The sequence below is a fragment of the Cibotium barometz genome, chromosome 60 (genome assembly GCF_041138505.1).
Source record: "Cibotium barometz isolate CiBa-2024 chromosome 60, ASM4113850v1, whole genome shotgun sequence".
Taxonomy (NCBI): domain Eukaryota; kingdom Viridiplantae; phylum Streptophyta; class Polypodiopsida; order Cyatheales; family Cibotiaceae; genus Cibotium; species Cibotium barometz.
The window spans coordinates 28,907,382-28,927,040 of NC_141105.1; the positions used below are offsets into that span (position 1 = coordinate 28,907,382).

The window sequence follows — 19,659 nt, forward strand, 5'->3', positions numbered from 1 at the left end:
GACTCTGGGAGTTGGCACATTTCTTTGATACCGAGAGTGCGGATGCCTCCGGGAATCGACATTTGGTGGTTCACATAGTGGCAGACCTAGCACGAGACCATGGCTATGTATGCATACATGAGGTTTCTCTCTCCGAGCGGGAGGCAGTCGCTATGGGACATAGCCAGTAGCACCTGGTCCGAGACTCTTTGCACCACACTGGGTGGGCAGATTCGTAGCCGCTCGGATGGGGATTACTCTCCATCCAAGCCGCTTGTGAAGGCCCGCCGTATGGCTGAGACAGCCTCCACCTCAACAGGTCATCCATGAGGATCATCTCATGGAATGTACAGGGCCTTGGCGGCGCACACTATGTACGTTATCGTGGTTGCTTGAGGCAGAGCTTCAAAGATGCCTGGTTGGGGGCAGTATTGATATTCTGATGATGCCGAAGCACCATTTGACTGAGAGCAGGATTCGGAGATATGGTTCGGTGATGCCTGGTAGATGGGACACATTTTGGTCTGCAGGTTTTGGCCCCTTGGGTGGGCAGGGAGGAGTATGTATGGTCATTGCGGATGTATGGCAGCATGCCATTGTGGATCACGGAATCATTGTGCCTGGTAGAGCGCAGTATGTTATTCTGAGGGCATTGCCCGAGGCCGCACATTGGTGTGTCGGGGGAGACTTCAACATGCTTGAGGACTCGACCGATAGGGTGGGAGGCAATCATGTTACAGTGCACGGCAAGGAGCGATTTTGTATGACACTGCGGATCACTGATGCATGGCAGCATGAGGCTTTCTCCCGTTCTGAGGACAGTCTTAGTTTTTCTCAGTCGGATCGCCGGCAGGGAGGGACTAATCTATCACGGATTGATCGCTTCTATATGGGCGACAAGTTTGGGGAGCGTGGTGGCTCCGTTGGCATTCTCGCTAGCACCTCGTTTTCAGACCATGCGCCAGTTATTTTGACACTTAAGGAGAGGACACGGGAGACCAGCTTGCAGTTGAGGATCCCAGAGAGGATACTTACAGATCCCAGTCTTTCTGAGGACATTGAGAGGATATGGCATGCTAGCCAGAGCTCTGACCTGGATGCAGCAGGTAGTGCCCAGGGACTCATCGAGCTCAGCTCTTTTTTGCACGCTACAACCTTGACAAGGCTGGGAGAGACACGAGAGCGGGAGAGTCGCTTGAGACGTAGCCTTGCTTCGCTCCAGCGTCTTCAGGAGCAGCTGCCTACATGTGAGTGGGTGCCGTCCCAGCTGAGCCAGGCACGCCAAGAGGTTAGAGATGCAGAGGAGCAGAGACACGATTTCTACTATCATCGCCAGGCCTCTCAGTGGACGCAGCTTGGTGATAGAGTGACTGGGGAGTTTTTTGAGATCACCGGATCCCGCCATGCTCGAGCAGGAGTACGCCACCTCAGGAGGCAGGACGGATCGTTAGCCCCACTGAGCTCGGGGAGATTAGAGCTATTGCCACTGAGTTCTATAGAGACCTGCTTTTAGCGAGCCAACCACTGAGCCCGGGGAGATTAGAGCTATTGCCTTTGAGTTCTATAGAGACCTGCTTTCAGCGGAGCCAACCATGGAGGCACGTGATGCTTGCAGACATACTGCGTGAGCCCATGTGCAGAGGAGGGTCACAGATCGTATGTGCACAGTTTTGGGTGAGCCCCTTTCAGAGGATGAGCTTGTTGAGGCTTTGAGGGTCCTTCCGCGTCATAGTTGCCCTGGGGAGGATGGATTGACGCCTGCCTTTTTTATGCGCTATTGGGACCTTTTGGGGCCAGGCCTCCGCAGGGGCTTTCAGTATGTTTTGGACACTGGGGCGATGCCACAGAGTTTTTCAGAGGGCTTGATCTTTCTTATTCCCAAGGGGGAGGGAGTGTCAGATGATATTCGGCATTGGAGGCCTATTACGATCCTCAATACTGTCTACAAGGTCCTAGCAAAGGCCTTGAGTTTGAGGATCCAGCCCTTCCTTGGGGAGTTGATTCATGCTACCCAGACAGGATTCGTCAAGGAGCGTAGTATCCTTGACAACATTTTCACCTTCTGGGAGGCGACGGCTCGAGCTAGATTTCTTGGTGAGGACTTGGTCGTGATGCTTCTCAATTTTGAGAAGGCATACGATAGAGTCAATTGGGGTTTCCTAGAGGGCACTATGCTTCGCCTGGGTTTTGAGCCAGACTGGATTCGAGGAATAACGGCTCTATATTCCACAGCTCGTAGCCAGGTGTTGATGGCAGGAGGACGGGGGCCGAGTTTTGAGTTGACCAGATCAGTCTGTCAGGGATGCCCTCTCGCCTCGTTCCTTTTTCTTTTCTTTGCAGAGGCTATGAGCATGTATCTGACAGCAGAGGAGGTTGGTTTGAGAGGACTCCAGCTTCCAGTCCAGGGTGAGGACTTGCTCGATTCTGAGTTTGCTAATGACACGGGATTGTTTCTGCATGGCCAGGAGGCCAATCTACAGGAGCAGAGCAGTCGCTACAGGTTTTTGGTGTGGCTTCGGGAGCATTGATCAATTGGCGCAAGATAGTGGCTTTTTGGATCAGTAGCGCTCCCGTTCCGGCATGGAGCCCAGACCTGGGTTTTAGATGGATTCCTCCTGGCACAGCAGTTCGGTATCTGGGATGCCAGATTGGACTTGATTTGTCACCTGAGCAGCAGATCACCCCGCTTCTTCTGAGCATTCGGAAGAAGCTTTTATATTGGAGTACAGCTCGGCTATCCTTGGCTGGGAGGGTGGTGGTGACAAATCAGGTGCTTTTAGCGACTATGTCGTACATCACGTTGTGTGAAGATTTTTGAAAACCCCAAACTCAACTTGTACATGTGTACATGAGTGATGTTCTGTATTGTGGTAAAGTCATGGGAGCACTCATTGACTCAGTGTGGGCGTCATGGATGTGTGGTTATATGTGGCAATCAAGCTTTAGGCTTTGATGGAAGTGTATGTGCAAGGAAAATGATGAGATCTTGGAAGCATAGACTTGTCCAGAGCGTGGTCTGCTTGAGATGGTGTCAGTCATTCGGTTGCTCTGTATGTGTGCGTGTCCCAAAAATAAAAATGGGTACTTGTAAATTGTATTCGAAAATGTGCAAGTGCATGGGAGCAATTAATTGTTGGGGGTGCCAATTTAATGTGTGTATGAGGGGCGAAAATGTCCAAGATTAAAGAGAAGCATGTGGAAGGGTGATGTGGCTGTGCATGGCTACGTGTGCGCATGAGCTGGTTCTGGAAGGGGAAGGCAAAAAGAAGGTGATGGACATGTGCATGACGGGAAAGAGATGGCGCAGGGAGCATTCGACAGAAGGGAGAATGCCGATTCGGGCCATGGGAGCAGGTTTTTCCAAAGCGGAAGGAGTAGAACGCAAGGGAGAGCGAGCAGCTCGAAGAGATTCGAGGAGGGCTGAACGAAACAGAACAGCAGAGAAGAGGAGAGGAAGGCATACGGAAGAGAGGTGATTTGAATGCATAGCGGGTGGCAGCAGAAGAAGAGCAAGGGGGAGATGGGCAACAGAGGGGGAGCGTGGCGATGAAGAGGCGCCTGTTTTTTTTTTTTTTGGAACTTGGAAAAGCTGCGAAGCTGCGGGTTCAGAGGATCCCTCAGAGGAGCTTGGGGAAGAGTCCTCGTGGGTTGATGGTGGCGTCGACTGCAGGCCAGGAGGGAGAGAGGAGGCAGTATCCGACGGGCTAGCTGGGAGACTAAAGCCAGGGACGTAGGCTTCCTTTGCTGGCGCTTCTCTCTTGTGAACTGTTGCTTTGGTGAGCTCTCGGGTTTAGAGGTCGCTACTGCAAGTCGGGAGATCCGTAAGAGGGGCACCATCAGTAGGAGAGGGGAAGGGAAAAGGCAAGCTGGGAATGGTCCTCGGAGGACTGTCGTGGACTAAAGGAGAAGGATTGGGAGCGACCAGAAGCTAGAGTGAGCTGATTATGAATGGGTGTTAGATGAAGATGGTTCTGAGGATGTAATGGATGTTCAACTCTGTAAAGACGAAGACTTGAATTGACATAAAGTTTTGTACATACTCTTGGTTCTGGTGTTCTGGGTGTGTTTGTATTAGTGTGTGGCAGTGTGACACTCTATAAAGGCATATATAGCTATACCGCTTCCGTGTCATCACTTTTTGGTGCCTCCACAGAGGAAGAAATTTCCTTCGGTTTGTGAAAGAAGACAAGGGTTTGTGTGAAGAAAGATTGAAAAGATGGCTCGGGACTTTCCAGAATATTGGGGATTACCGCATCAAAGTGCATTTAAATTTCTGGAAAAGATGCAATTTACAGCTTTGATGAAAGACAGGGCAACCTCGGAGATCCTCTCTCAGATTTTGACTTATTGCTTACAGGGTGATGCAAAAGCATGGCTACAGATGTTTGTGACTACACACAGGAATGCTCATCAACAGGACCCTGAGTACCATGCAGCTAGAACTGCATTTTTGACACAGTTTGCCCGTGTAAGAAGTCCAAATGATGTGTGGAAAGAGTTGTGTAAAATTCAGCAGAAGGATGGTCAGGATGTGGATCAGTATTTGATTGAGTTTGGTAGACTATGGAGTCTATGGTGTGAGGCTTTGATTCCTGAAGTACCCCTGCAGATGATTAAGGGAGACCTGTTTGTGGCTGGTCTAGAGCCAACCCTCCGTCTGAAGGTGGAGCTGAAGAATCTGGATAGCTTTGAGGAGGCTGTCAGAGATGCTCATTAGAAGGAGTGGAAGGTGAAACGTCTGAGGCAGTTGGGAATACAGGAAGAACCGAAGAAGTATGTGAATGTTCCAGAGATGGTGAATGTACATCCTGAGAAAGAAGCTATAGCAATTCCTAAACAGGAGGATTCATTGAAGAAAGATGTTCATGAAGCAGTGGAGCTCATGAAGTCTTTAAGCTTGAATTGGATAGAGTCTGCAAGAAGAGGAAGAGGCATAGGCGTTATAGGAAGGAAGACTGATGCATCATCTGGTTCTGAAGGAAATTCAACAGATATTGGAAGAGGGAGACGGTATCCGAGTAATGTGCAATGCTGGAATTGTGGTGAGTTGGGTCATATCAGTCCGCAATGTGAGAAACCAGCCAAAGCTAATGGTGGTATGTGTCGATTGTCTATAGGAATGAATGATAGGGTGATTGACCCTAGTATGCAGATGAAGGATGCAATTCAGCCCAATGTTCATGAAGTCCGTAAGGTCACATTTGCAGAGCAGGATATGGGACAGATTAACCTGTTGGAAATGGAGAAGGGTAAGGTTTTTGGAATCAGCCCTGAAGAGTTTTCAGAAGATGAGGAGGAGGAGGATGGAAGTATTGATGATGTGCAGCCAATTATGATTCAGCCTATGATTAGGGAAGTGATGAAGACTCCAGTGTGCTATCTACCATGTGAACAGTTTACTATTTTTTCCTTGCATGTTATCAGGGATGAGGATAAGGGTTCCTGTATGTCTGTTTGTCATGATTTTAATGTGGAAGAGACTGCTGGTCATACTATTAAACAGGCTGAAACTGATTATGAGCTTGTTGATTGTACTTCTTACTTTTGGCAAAGAAATCCTGATATGTTGTTTATGAAGATTATTGATGATGCTGGAGATTGTGAAAGTGATGTTAATGCTAAGGAACCTGATGTGTTTGAGTATGGATATGACTTGGATGATCTCTTTGATTCAGAAATGAGTAATGACTTGCATGTGCATGTACTTCAGGCAGTCAAGGTAGAATGTGATGATCAAAATGTTACTAATGAAGATACTATGGATGAAGTACATATTGATGATCCGGGTGATGAGTTGGATATTGTAATCTGGATGATGAGCTGAACTGTATTCTTGATAATGCATTGGATGATCTGTTGGAATTGGCTTCCTTGGAGTTGGATGATGACGTGATAGATTTTGCATGTGCGGTTGCTAATCATAAGGTGTGTGTTTCTTGTCATGCCCAAGAGAATGAGTCAGTTGTCAGTAGTGAGAATGCATGTGAGGTTATTGTTGTTGGTCAAATGGACCAACATGCTTTGCTTGGCAGTTTAGGAAGCTTAGACTTGGTACAGATGCCTGTGCAAGATGAGGAGAATCTTGAAGGATCACCAATGGTCTTGAAGCTGGAGAAACTACAAGGAAGTGGCAATGATGAGTCTACAGTGCATGAAGTTGCTATGTTTGATGTTGATGGGCTGAAGGGAAATGAGTTTATGGTGGATACACCTCATGTTGATGCTCAACATATGGATGAGTGGTTTGGCTATAGTTAGTTTGGCAGTTTGTCCAGAGGAAGAGTTGGAAACCAATGATGTAGGTTGCAAATTGGATGACCATGAGATGGAAGTTGATGATCAGATCTTTGTTAATTCAGTATATGATTATGAGTGGGATTCAGATGTGTTAGAGAGGAGTAGAGGTGAGGAATGGTTGTTTCCATCACAAGATTATGCGAGCTGGTATGGAGGAGGAAATGCGATAGTATATATTGATGATGCCATATATAAAGGACCCAGGGGGTTGCTGAAAATGGAAGATCATGACAGAATGTATCAATGGTTATTTGACAGAGGAAAATGCTTGAAGAATTGGAAGGTGTATGCACCGAGATTTCTGTTTGATCCGGGAGGATAAATAGTCTCTGTTTGTACAGCTGTTGGACATTAATGTCACAGCAGAAGAGTGGGGTTGCTAAATATGTGTCAAGATTTTTGAAAACCCCAAACTCAACTTGTACATGTGTACATGAGTGATGTTCCGTATTGTGGTAAAGTCATGGGAGCACTCATTGACTCAGTGTGGGCGTCATGGATGTGTGGTTATATGTGGCAATCAAGCTTTAGGCTTTGATGGAAGTGTATGTGCAAGGAAAATGATGAGATCTTGGAAGCATAGACTTGTCCAGAGCGCGGTCTGCTTGAGATGGTGTCAGTCATTCGGTTGCTCTGTATGTGTGCGTGTCCCAAAAATAAAAATGGGTACTTGTAAATTGTATTCGAAAATGTGCAAGTGCATGGGAGCAATTAATTGTTGGGGGTGCCAATTTAATGTGTGTATGAGGGGCGAAAATGTCCAAGATTAAAGAAGCATGTGGAAGGGTGATGTGGCTATGCATGTCTACGTGTGCGCATGAGCCGGTTCTAAAAGGGAAAGGGGAAAAGAAGGTATGGACATGTGCATGACAGAAAAGAGATGGCGCAGGAAGCATTCGATAGAAGGGAGGATACCGATTCGGGCCATGGGAGCGGGTTTTTCCAGAGCGGAAGGAGTAGAACACAAGGGAGAGCGAGCAGCTGGAAGAGATTCGAGGAGGGCTGAATGAAGCAAAACAGCAGAGAGCAGGAGAGGAAGGCATACGGAAGAGAGATGATTTGAATGCATAGCGGGTGGCAGCAGAAGAAGAGCAGGGGGGAGATGGGCAACAGAGGGGGAGCATGGCGATGAAGAGGTGCCTGTTTTTTTTTTTTTTTTGGAACTTGGAAAAGCTGCGAAGCTGCGGGTTCAGAGGATCCCTCAGAGGAGCTTGGGGAAGAGTCCTCGTAGGTTGATGGTGGTGTCGACTGCAGGCCAGGAGGGAGAGAGGAGGCAGTATCCGACGGGCTAGCTGGGAGACTAAAGCCAGGGACGTAGGCTTCCTTTGCTGGCGCTTCTCTCTTGTGAACTGTTGCATTGGCGAGCTCTCGGGTTCAGAGGTCGCTACTGCAAGTCGGGAGATCCGTAGGAGGGGCGCCATTAGTAGGAGAGGGGAAGGGAGAGGGCAGGCTGGGAATGGTCCTGGGAGGACTGTCGTGGGCTAAAGGAGAAGGATTGGGAGCGACCAGGAGCTGGAGCGAGCTGATTATGAATGGGTGTTAGATGAAGATGGTTCTGAGGATGTAATGGATGTTCAACTCTGTAAAGACGAAGACTTGAATTGAAATAAAGTTTTGTACATACTCTTGGGTCTGGTGTTCTGGGTGTGTTTGTATCAGTGTGTGGAAGTGTGACACTCTATAAAGGCATATATAGCTATACCGCTTCCGTGTCATCAACGTCTTGCTGGATCTTCTCGAGCCCTTGCATCAGCCAGGTACAGAGGCTGATCAGGAACTTTCTTTGGTCTGGGCGGAATGGTCAGCTGGCCCGGGCTAAGGTTGCTTGGGCAGTTATTATTCTTCCGCTGGCCCAGGGGGGCTTGGGCATTATAGATCCAGCTGATCAGAGTAGAGCCTTGTTGGGGAAGCTTATTGTTCGGGGACTGCTTCCAGGTGCTGAGCCTTGGAAGGAGCTTCTTTTTCAGCGCGGCTACAGGCTAGAGCTCCCCCAGCAGGGGGCACTTGGGCACCAGAGATACGGTGGAGCTTCATAGAGATGAGGAGGACAGGCCTCAGTAGAGGATGGGAGGACAGATTTGCCTTGAGCATCCTGCGAGCTTGGGAGCTCCTGAGACCGGGGCTTTCTCAAAGACCTGTGGTACTAGAGGAAAAGAAGATGCCAAGGTCCCATTCCCGCATAAATATCACACGCTTCGCCTGCGCAGAACGAGAGGGCCCTTGAATGCGAGCCCAAGTAGCCATAAGAGTGTGGATGATATCACCCCATATAGTACTAATGCACTGAGACCCAAAAATCTAGACACCCTCAATAGCCTCCGTGCATCTAGCTCTCCAGATCTGCCATGCAATAATACTGGCAATAATCTCCCAACTGGTATCAATCCTCCGTCTAGGGGGTGTATAATCAGAGTGAGAAACATCCTGCAATAGACCATGGTGGTGGGCAATACCTCTACGAATGAAAAAAACAGAATCTGTACCACTGCCCTCATAAAAAAGTTGTGGACCGGACTGGGAGAGCCAAGCAACTGCCCCCCAAGTCACATGCATGGCTCGGCCACTCAATTTGCCCATAAGTTGGGCTACAGGACCCCAAATCTGCTGTGCAATGCTACACCCCCATAGACTATGTTGTACGGACTCAGAATCTACCGCACATCTAGGACAGGAAGGTGCTACACCGAAAACTAATCTCCACTGATTGGTGGGGAGACCACCATGTAAGAATAACCAAAAGAAATGAGAGATATGGCTCCTTCTGTATGAGTGCCAAAGTCTATGCCAATATCTGTGCTGTATCACTGGAGAAATATCATAGCTCTCCCAATGAGGCCTGAGAGTAGGGATCCTATGCATCTTTTGAGTGAGGAGAAACCTGGCATTCCGAACAGTGAAACTGAAAAAAGGAAGGCTTTTCAAAGGATCGAAGGCATCAATCCACTCCCACTCTCCTGGATCCCACTGAAGATATTTGATAGGACTGCCACCATATAGCCACAAACACCAAGAGCCATGAGTCACTATCTGAGGAGAAGGGTCAATGAACCAGTGCTTCCCCGAGCCACCAACAATCCTCACCGGACTAAGCCTAGTGTTTGGTATGATCTCCTCCATACTACATCTCCTCAATCTCCCACCACGCATGATAGAATACATAAGGAAATCTGTATCCTCCTAGCCTGGCAGAGCAATGACCTCCAGAGGTATGCCTATCCTCGAAAAAACTCCCAACCAACTCGGATGATAGTCTCCGTGAAAGGTCCCAGAAAGCCACTCATGCGGAATAGCTGCATCAATCTGATCAATACGAATGAGAGAGCCCCTAAGATGCTAAGTGGATGCAACTGTCCGATCCTCCAGAAGACTCTTAAAGGTCTTCCAAGCAAGAACTATGTATGCGCATCTCTCCCATCCTGACCATTGCATATAACGAGATGCACCAAGTGGCCGACCAGCCTCATCCCTAATGAACTCGTTCCACATAATAGGTTGTCGGTCAGCCTCATCCAAAGATCTAGGAAGCCTTTATCGCAAAAAATATCTCATGCTTCTCCATGCTCTGACAATGGCTGCAATAAGAGGGGAAGATGGTGCCCTAATATCAGCCTCTCTGAACAAAAAACGTGTGTTGGGCATCCAGTCTCTCCCGACCCTGGGTGTACATCTGGATATCTGAGATAAGAAAAAATCCTTCCAAGGCTCAGTGCCTGGTAGGAAACCTCTGACCACAAGTTTGCAAAGCAACACCCTGCATTGAACATCCGGATCGATAATATTCAAGCCCCCCTCTCTTTTGGGCTGAATAATTGTGAGCCAAGCTACCCTAGCACGAGTGTCTGAGGTACCATCCAAGCCCGACCAGAGAAAATATCGAATCAATCTCCGCAATTGGCCAATGCACGCACGAGAGAAGCACCAACAAGAGGCAATAAACCAAGCTGAGGCTAGCAAAACCTGATTAGCCACCAAAACTCTGGAGGCTAAATCTAATCTCTTGGAGCTACAATGGAGGAGCTTCTTCCGGATACTCATAAGTACCGGAGCAAACTGCTGTGCAGGAGAAATATCAATCCCAACTTGGCATCCCAAATATCTAGCAGTACATCCTCTGCTGATCCAAGTAAAACCAAGCTCTGCACCCCAATCAACTCTCGGTGAATCACTAACCCAAAAACCAACAGATTTGTGCCAATTAATGAGTGCCCCTGCTGCCAAACAGATTCCTCTAGTGCTACCCGGAAGGAACATAAGCATATATGTGTGTCATCAGCTAACTCAGAGTCAACCAGCTCCTCATGACTACAAAGAGGCAACCTCAATCCTGAAATACCAGCAGTGGAGCAGAGAAAGATGCTCATGGCCTCTGCAACTATGATATATAATAAAGGGGCTAATGGGCAGCCCTGTCGTACGGAGCGTGAAACTGCTCTCCTCTATCACCGCAAGCAAGAACTCTACTGTGGGCATCACGATACATGCATGAAACTCCCTTGATCCATCTCTGAGAGAAGCCCATATGACTAAGAGTACCCTCAAGAAAGTCCCAATCCACTCTATCATAGGCCTTCTCAAAATCCAAGAGCAGAATGGCTAAGGGCTGATTGCTCGCTTTAGCCCATTCGACGGCCTTCCAAAACGAGAAAATGTTATCAAAGATGCTTCTGCCGTGTAAGAATCCATTCTGGGTATCATGAATAACATCCTACAAAATTGGCATCCTGCAATCTGATGCTCACTACCTTAGCAAGAATCTTATAGGCAGTCCCAAGTAAGGTGATAGGTCTCCACTAGCCAATCAATGTCTTATCCCAGCTCTTAGGAATAAGATAAATAAGCCCCTCAGTAAAAGAAGAAGGCATAGAACCTGTGTCCCACATCTCCTGCAAAGCCGATGTTATCTCAGCCCCAATCTCATCCCAAAAAGTAGTGCAAAAAAACAAGGGAGAGGCCATCCTCCCTTGCACACTTACCATGAGGTAAGGCATGAAGAGCATGACTGAACTCCTGCATAGAAAAAGGGGCATCCAGAGTGGCACACATCTCCTCGGTGATCAAATGTGGCAATGCATACCAAAACCTTCCTCTATGCCCTGTGTCTCAGATCAAATGCGGCTCAGCACTAAGAAGCTAGCAATGGAAATCGGTGGCAATCTGTCTAACCATGAGAGGATCTGAGTGAAGAGTGCCATGTGAATCCTGCAACTACCTGACACTATCTCTGGCATGAGATGGGCCGTGAGAAGCAAAGAAATGTTTGTTACATCTGCCACCCATCTGTGTCCAAAAGGATTCCTGGGCATGGAAACGATACTCTGGGCGTTGCTCAAGAGAGTGATGAAGTTCTGCTCTAATAGTACATAAAGAATCTGCAATCCATTGAGCATGAGGATGTTTCTCGTGCTCTTTCTACAAGGCAGCCAATCTACGTCTAATAGCCCTTTCTAAGTCCAAGGCCTCTTGCCTCTTAGACAGGGCACATGTGTGATAAAAGTCACTAATATCACAGAGAGCAGAGGCCAGGCTTTGAGAGGCCTGTACGAAGTCATGAGATCTCCGAATATCAAGCATACGACGAGATAGTTCTGCATCTGAAAACAAATGATCAGGGATGCGTACATGGGGTGCTGATCCATGGCATTCGGATCTCTAATACATAAAACCACTGGGCAATGATCCGATTTGGAGGTGCCTGTAGCAATCAAAGTATGTCCACCTCTGTCAACAAGCACCCAATCATCCACATAAAATCTGTCTAACCGTGCATAGATACATCCTACATCTCTTCTCCTGTTAGACCATGAATAAAGAAGAGTGGATGGACTCCTCAAAATGTCATCCTCATGCCAACAATCTCTACCATGAATGGAGAGTATAAACCTCTCCCAAGATGCTGTTTCAAGAGGATGCACCAAGCCCTCATGTCCACCTCTTTTATCCGTTGGCATCTCAACCATGTTAAAATCCCCACCAATAATCCAATGGTCGGCAAGAGGCATCAATGTAGTGAGAGATTTCCAAAAGGCAATCCTCTCACCTCTATGCTTAGGAGCATAGAGATTGAGAATACCAATGCGTGTAGTACCCTGCATAAGAAGGATCCACTGTGCTCTCGCAGGCAAAATGACACCATGTCCAATGATGCAAGGCAAGATCAAAGCTGAAATAGAGATACAAACACCACCCTTGGTACCAACAGCCGGTGACCAAAAGGTGTGTCCCGAGAGACGCTTGCTTGATCTCCCACACTGACTAGCATCCAGTTTATGCTCTTGCAAGAGCAATATATCCATAGGTCCACCTGTGCCTGCACAATGAAGCTGGGTTTTTACAATTTGTTTCCGTCAACGTGGAAAAAAACCCCCAAGACCCTGAATGTTCCAAGAGACAATCCTCATAAAGACTCAGAGTAGGAAAGACCAGATCTCGTGGTCGACGAAGGACCCCCTTTAGAGGCGGAAGTACGTCTCGCATAGGTAAGGGAGGGAAAATCTGACGATGTAAACCTTACCTCTCTCTCCTACTCCGGGGAAAAGCCAGGGCTAGTCCTCAGAACTGGAGAGGTACCATGACAATGCGAATGTGCAACATCATCCTCAAGCGTGCAATCATCCTGTAACTGTAATGCAGCATCCTCCTGTGAGGGATCCAGATCATGTGCCTGCAAGGCCTCATCCTCCAAAAAAGGATCAACATCCTGTGAGGCAAGAGCTGCATAGGGGTTAGGGTGCTCCACAGGCAGTGGGTGAAGGGGCAGGTACAGGGGTCCGAGGGTGCCTGCCATCCCTAACCACAACCCAATGCTGTGTGGTCTGCTGTGTCAAAGGAGCAGCTAGAGTCTCGGCATCTGCAGAAGGCCTCTGAGGGCAGGACCACACCGCCTCCTAGCATGGCCCCTCGATCTAGGACAATCTCTAGCAATGTGACCCTGTCGACGACAAATCCGACACTGATCACGTCTGCCTATAATCTCCATCCTCTAGCGGAAATGAGATCCGTCAGGTCTCTGAAGCATAACATGATCATCAGTAATCGATGGATCAGGAACAAGCACAAGGACCCAGGGTACACCATCAAGAGTGGCGGCATGGTTGTCACGGTACGAAAATACGATACCGTACACGGGAATTTTTGGTACGATATGAAATTTTCGGATACCGTACGATAAAATACGGTTTTTATTTTTTACACTTACAACCTATGGAGCTTCAAGCTTGTATGTGAGGGAAGGTTGGGAGGGGAGGAGTCTACAGTGCTTGAGGAACCAGAACATGGATATGTGTCTCTCCCGGTTGGATCTCCCGATTGTCTCCAAAAAAGAACCTAGATGGGTAATGCAATACCAAAGGTCTCCCAGTGTAGCGTTTATGACTAAGGGACCGTCCTTGCACAAATACGAGGAGTGCATCTAGGGTGATAAGTTTAGGGACTCCTCTCTAGATCAAAATGGCCATGTCCAAATCTTCTCCCTCATACATAACTTGAGAATCTAATTGTCTAGCCTACCTATACCAAGGATCCCCAAGTGATGTAGCAAGATTCTCTCATCCTACCAATCAAGTGTACACTACCAGTCTACCTCGCCAGATTTTTAAGGTCTCTCAACAACCCCATATGGAATACTGAGTGGACACAAAAGTTGCGAAGTATTGCGAGCATTTGGGATCTTCGTAAAGCAGGGTTTCTATATTTTTTTTAAGCATTTGGAAAAAAAAATTCAAGGAAAAATAATTTTTTTGGAAAAAAAAATTACTCGTACCATACGATACGGTACGATACGATATCGTACGGTATCGTACCGTACGAACCGTACCATACGAACCCATTAGTACCGGTACGAGAAACAACTATGAGTGGCGGTAACGGCCACAGAAGCTGACGCAGGAGAGCTCGGGAGGATTGGTACCTCTAGAGCCTGGCCAAAGGATGCCCCTATGGAAGCTAAAAGCTTCCAATAGGACCGAGGAAGAGCAGGGAACCGTAGTGAGACCAGGGTAAGGCGCTGATCCTCCACCACTGGATCAAAGCCCACCTGGTACTGAAAGAAGAAAATCTTCCTAGGACCAAGAGGAAAGGGGCTGCTAGCCAAAGCCTAAGAAGTAGCTTCTGAAGAATGAGAGTCCACCTGGAAGAAGCCTCGACCAAGTAAACGAGTATCCTGAAAGTGCACAATCAGCTCCGAAGGGAGAGCTGCTAGAAGCCATTCACGGGCCTGTGAACGAGAAGGGTGGGAACCATAAACTCTCGCAACAAGGGTAGTCTAGACCTCAAGGTCAATGTCGTGCTGAAGAGAGGTGAGCTCGTCTTGTGAAAAATTGATGATTCTCCCAGCCAGTGGGGGTGATGAGCCATTGGCTGCGGCAAAAAAAGCCATAAGACCAATCAAGAAAAGTGAGCGGCCGACTTGAATCCAGATAAAATAGCTGCTGGGAAAACCGGAGCAGAGGAAGGGGGGCAAAGGTGGGGAGCAGCTGGGGAAGCAAGGGCAAAGGGGCAGGCAGGGGCAGCAGAGGGGTAGGCGGGGACTGAAGAAGGCAGGGGGCGGGCAGCAAAGGGGAGGCAGGGCAGCAAAAGGGGGGCTGGCGGGGGCAGCAAAAGGGGGCAGGCGAAGGCAGGCAGGGGGCAGCAGAGGGGCTGACGGGGGTAGACGGGGGCAGCTGAAGGGCAGGCAGGGCAGCAAAAGGGGGGCTGGCGGGGACAGCAAAAGGGGCAAGCGAAGGCAGGTGGTGGGCAGTAGAGGGGCTAGCGGGGGTAGCTGAAGGGCAGGCGGGGACTGAAAAGCTAGTGAGGGGGAGAAGTTGGGCAGGCAAAGGGGGGTGCGAAGGCAGCAGATGGGCAGGCGAAGGCGGCAGAGGCAGGCGGGAGCAGCAAAGAAACAGGCGGAGGCAACAGAGGGCAGGCGGGGGCAGGAGCGCAGGTTGACGTCACTTCAGCACGTCGTCCCAGGAAATATTTTTCAAAATTTCCAGCAGTTGGGAAGATCTACACAACAGGTTTGGGGTTCTATAGCCCAACTTATGGGAAACTTGAGTGGCCACGCCATGCATGTGACTTGGGGGGTAGTTGCTTGACTCTCCCTGTCCGGTCCGCAGCTTTTTTTTGAGGACAGTGGTACAGACTCTGCTATTTTCATTCATAGAGGTATTGCTCAGCATGGTTTATTGCAGGATGTCCCTCACTCTGATTATACACCCCCCAGACAAAGGATTGACACCAGTTGGGAGATTGTTGCCAATATTACAACATGGCAGATCCAGAGAGCTAGATGCACGGAGGCTATTGAGGGTGTCCAGATCTTTGGGTCTCAGTGCATTAGTACTATATGGGGTGATATCATCCATACTCTCATGGCTACTTGGGCTCGTATTCAGGGGTCCTCTCGTTCCGTGAAGACAAAGCGCGTTATATTTATGCGGGAGTGGGACCATGGCATTTTCTTTTCCTCTAGTCCCACATGTCTCTCATGGCATCATGATGCTCCTCAATGGTTGAAATCACCTTACATATTGGGGTGATTCTATTGTATTCCGGCTTATAGCCGTGATTGTTGTATGCCTTTTTCATACTTAATAGAAGTCTCTTTCTTGGGATTAAAAAAAAAGGCATGGAGGAAGCTAGCAGGAGGTGTGTAGGGGCAGGTAGGAGGATGTGTGTAGGGGCAGGTAGGAGGATGTGTGAAGGGGGCAAGTATAATAAGACATGGGGGATGCAGTTATGAAAAGTGGACTGAGAGTTGGGTGGCATCCCCCAAATGGATTTTTCTTTTTCTTTTTTCCATTTTGCCTTGGGAACGTCTAGTTGAGTAACGATGACCAGAGACAAGGCTTTCTTTTTTTTTTTGGGTGATCGAAGAGGTTTAAGGAGAGGCTCCAGGAGGGCACACTAAAGTGGTGGTTCTCCTTTGGACAGAATGTCCCGAGTCCTCAATGCTCACGGCACAGTGCACACATGAATAGAAATTTTAGATACAAGCGGAGCACAATGACAAGAATGTTGAAAATAAAGTGAATTTACCATCCTAAGACAGCATTAGGCATTGCAGCAGCCATAGGAGCAAGGGCAAGGGCAAGGGCAGGCAACAATATGAAGCAAGAGAAATCAGCTGCACTTTGCACAGTAAATAGAGGTGCATTTCAGCCCAAAGGTGCTAGGATAAAGCCTCCACATGGTTGAACCAAGAGATAGGGCCCTGAACTAAAACTCCGGGGGACTTTTATAAGTGAACGGACTTCAGTTCTAGTGCAGCCCACAACCTTGCAAAGTTTCCATGCTTCAACTCCGGACTACTGGGTCACTCTAATCAGACTTCAGTTCTAGTGCAGCCCACAACCTTGCAAAGCTTCCATGCTTCAACTCCAGCCTTTATATAGTGAAGCCAGAAAATGAGCTCTCGTCTCCAGTCCTACTTAAGTGCACAAAGAGAAATTCAGCAATAAGTTGTAAACCCTCCTGTAAACAAGTGGCATAATCTTGCCTTTGGGATATTAAGGTGAAATGAAGCCTAAAGAACAATAGAAGTCCTTTCTAAGAACATTTGCTAAGGAATTCCGACCTTCTGAAAGAAACTTGATTTGATGGAAGTTCCCAAGGATACAGATTGAGGTTTGCATACCTGCACAGTGTGTGCCATGTCCATTGCAGTCATTAACTCCCTGTCCATCTTGTATGCCATCAAAGCCATCAAGGCATCTACTTAAGCGTCTGCCTTTTGAATCAGCCCGTCCATCTGCGTACCAGAATTCCTGATGAGTGCATCTGATCCCCTGTGCAAGTCCAGAATCTTTGTTGAGATCTGAATTAATGAGAAAGGCCAAGATAGTGTGCGTTAAAAGGCTTTAATAATTTGCTATCTTCACAGCTTATAAAATCAGTCCTTTTATCCTTCATACCGTGTCCAGAACATACACATGGACGCCATCACCCCCTGAAACCACATTGTAGAGCTGATTGAGTAAGCTTTGACCAGGCTTATGATCAATCCTGTCAAGACCCCATGGAGGATTTTTTTGTGTGATACTAATCCTCACGGTGCCTTCGACCTCAACATGATCAATTGCATGTGCTTCCTTTAGAATAAGCTGTGTCAAGTGACGCCCAGGTATCATCATAAGCATCCCCAGCCACACTTTCTTGTATCTGTCACATTCATCTCTAATAAAGTTCTTAACCTCCTTTCAACGTCAGAGTTATTAAGCTTAGACCATACACAACACCTATGCATGTTATAATGACAAGAAGCATGAAAGTTGAATTATACCTATAAACACAATACCCAGGATATGCGTCAGTTGTCTCTGCCTTGTCACAAATATGATCAATCATGGTTGAGTTAAAGTGATCCTTAAGCTTTACAAGGTACCTAAAAAACCACCAAAGCACAATCAGATCATGTGATGCCACCTAACTTTGTCAACAACAAGCCTCCAACACCTCCAGCATAGGCTAGAAAGAGTGTGCAAATGCTAGAAACTGAGCACTTTAAAGCAAGTCCCAAATTCAAAGAGCTTCAAGCCATAGAGAGAAAACCCTAGCAATGTTGCAAACCCTAAAAGAGAGCCTTCCAAGAAAGGCATTTCAGCTTCTATCAAAGTAGATCCTTTTGTAGTAGCAACTTGAGTGCCCACCCAAAGGTGGCTTGGTCTTCTGGCCAAAGGCAGTACAGTTGTTAACCATGTTTCTATGGCAACTATGTCCGCACACTTATGTAGCGAGCACGTTTTTTCCCCTGAGAAAAGATCCTTTCATTAGTTATAAAAAAAACTCCCGCTGGGCTACAAAAAAAAAAAACTCTCCTACTCATAAGAAGGCAGAGCAGAGATCCAATCAAGGCAGCTAGGGAGACTCTCCCTAGGTGCAAAAAGGTACAAATATCAGTACAAATAACTGAGAGCTATATCATACAATAGGAGGGGGGAAAAGCCAAACAGGTGGCCTGTAATGCCAGCGGCGGGGGGTACCCGCGTGTAGTGTATAGAAGGGGCCGCTGCGCCAAGTGGTGTGGAAGGCCTGGCGCCGCAAGATCGCCGCATCCGAGTCGCCCCGACGAATGCGGTCATACATCCTCGCAGGGTGTGGATCAGCTCCTGCCAAATCCCCCGAACAGTCTCTGCTGGTGGCTCCAGTCTCCCCTCAAGGGCCCTGAAACACCGGGCTTTCCAGGTGAACCAGATGGTGAGGCTGCTGAGGAGCTCCCATCGTAGATCCCTCTCCTGTGTCCAGTCGGCGGACGAGAAATCCGGTGAAGGAACAAGGCGAGGCTGGCCCCTAATGAATCTGATGGCCTGGCTGTCCTCCTCCGTCTCGTATCCCAGAGCAGGCCCTAATGAAGTCGACCAAGCAGCGGCACCCCACGTATACATGCCCTCTGGAGAGAGGGGGGCCAAAATGCGCAACATCCTCAGCCAAATCTGCTGCGCCTGTGGACAATCCCATAGGCAGTGTCTCCGTGTCTCCAATGGGTGGCCGCATCGGACGCAGGCCGCCGGAAGACCACTGTAGACAAGCCAGGTGCCAGGTGCCAACTGCAGAGCCCCTGTGGGCAACCAGCCACTGGAAAGTCGAGATCCTACGTGCCTGTCGACTAGCCCAGAGCCTGGCCCAAAAATTCTCCAGGAACTCCTGTGTGAGTCCCTGTAGCCGCCAATGCTCCGATGCGGCTGGAGAGACCATCCTCCTCGCAGTCAAAATATGCCTCCCCAACCCAACAGTGTACTGGAAAAAGGTAATCTCTGTGGCCTCGGGGGACGCATAAGGATCATGCCACTCATACTCGCCAGGGTCCTACTGGAGCCGGGCCAAGGGGCGCACAGCATATGCCCAAATGCGCCAATCAGAGTCCACATCTGCAGGGTCTGGATCAATATGCCACTTCCGGGAAGCGGCGTCCACTACCCGTATCCTCTGAAAGATGCACTCTGCAACCAAAGGCGACTCCGCCTCCACTCTCTGAAGTCTGCCCTCATCCTGGATCTCATAGTAGAGGCATCTACCATCCTCAGTGCAAGCTCTGACAGCAATCAGGATCTCCAACTGTGTAAAGGCTCCCATCCACCGTGGGGCCGCTGGCTCGAAAGGCGTGAACCACTCCTCAGTGAGTGCCTCCTGAATGTCATCCCTCATAATCAGCCCCCCTCTGAAGTGACTCAGCCTCTCCACTTGGACCTCCTCTGGGAGACTGCAAAAGGCCTGCCAGTCTCCAAAACTGCGTGCTAGGCCTGCCGCCAATGGTCCCCAAGCTAGACAAGGCCGAGAACCCAGCATATGACCCTGCTCAATGCGTACCGCGGGGCTCCAGATGAGCGGCTGTCTGGCCCGCTCCTCATCACAAGTAGGAGGTCTCTGAGAAAGCCCCGGTCTCAACAGCTCCCAAGCTCGCAGGATGCT

The 19,659-nt window shown here is 48.6% G+C and overlaps 1 protein-coding gene across 1 annotated transcript in view; it reads right to left on the minus strand.

Moving 5' to 3' along the window:
* The window catches only part of LOC147605212 (uncharacterized), a 227,846-nt gene that overhangs the window by 165,700 nt on the left and 42,487 nt on the right, over positions 1-19,659 (minus strand). The window contains exons 2-4 of the mRNA XM_086794043.1: positions 17,534-17,635; positions 17,166-17,412; positions 16,889-17,039 (exon numbers count right to left, since the gene is read on the minus strand). Coding sequence (XP_086650169.1) covers positions 16,889-17,039; positions 17,166-17,412; positions 17,534-17,635 — 500 coding nt within the window. The remainder of the gene's footprint in view (positions 1-16,888; positions 17,040-17,165; positions 17,413-17,533; positions 17,636-19,659) is intronic.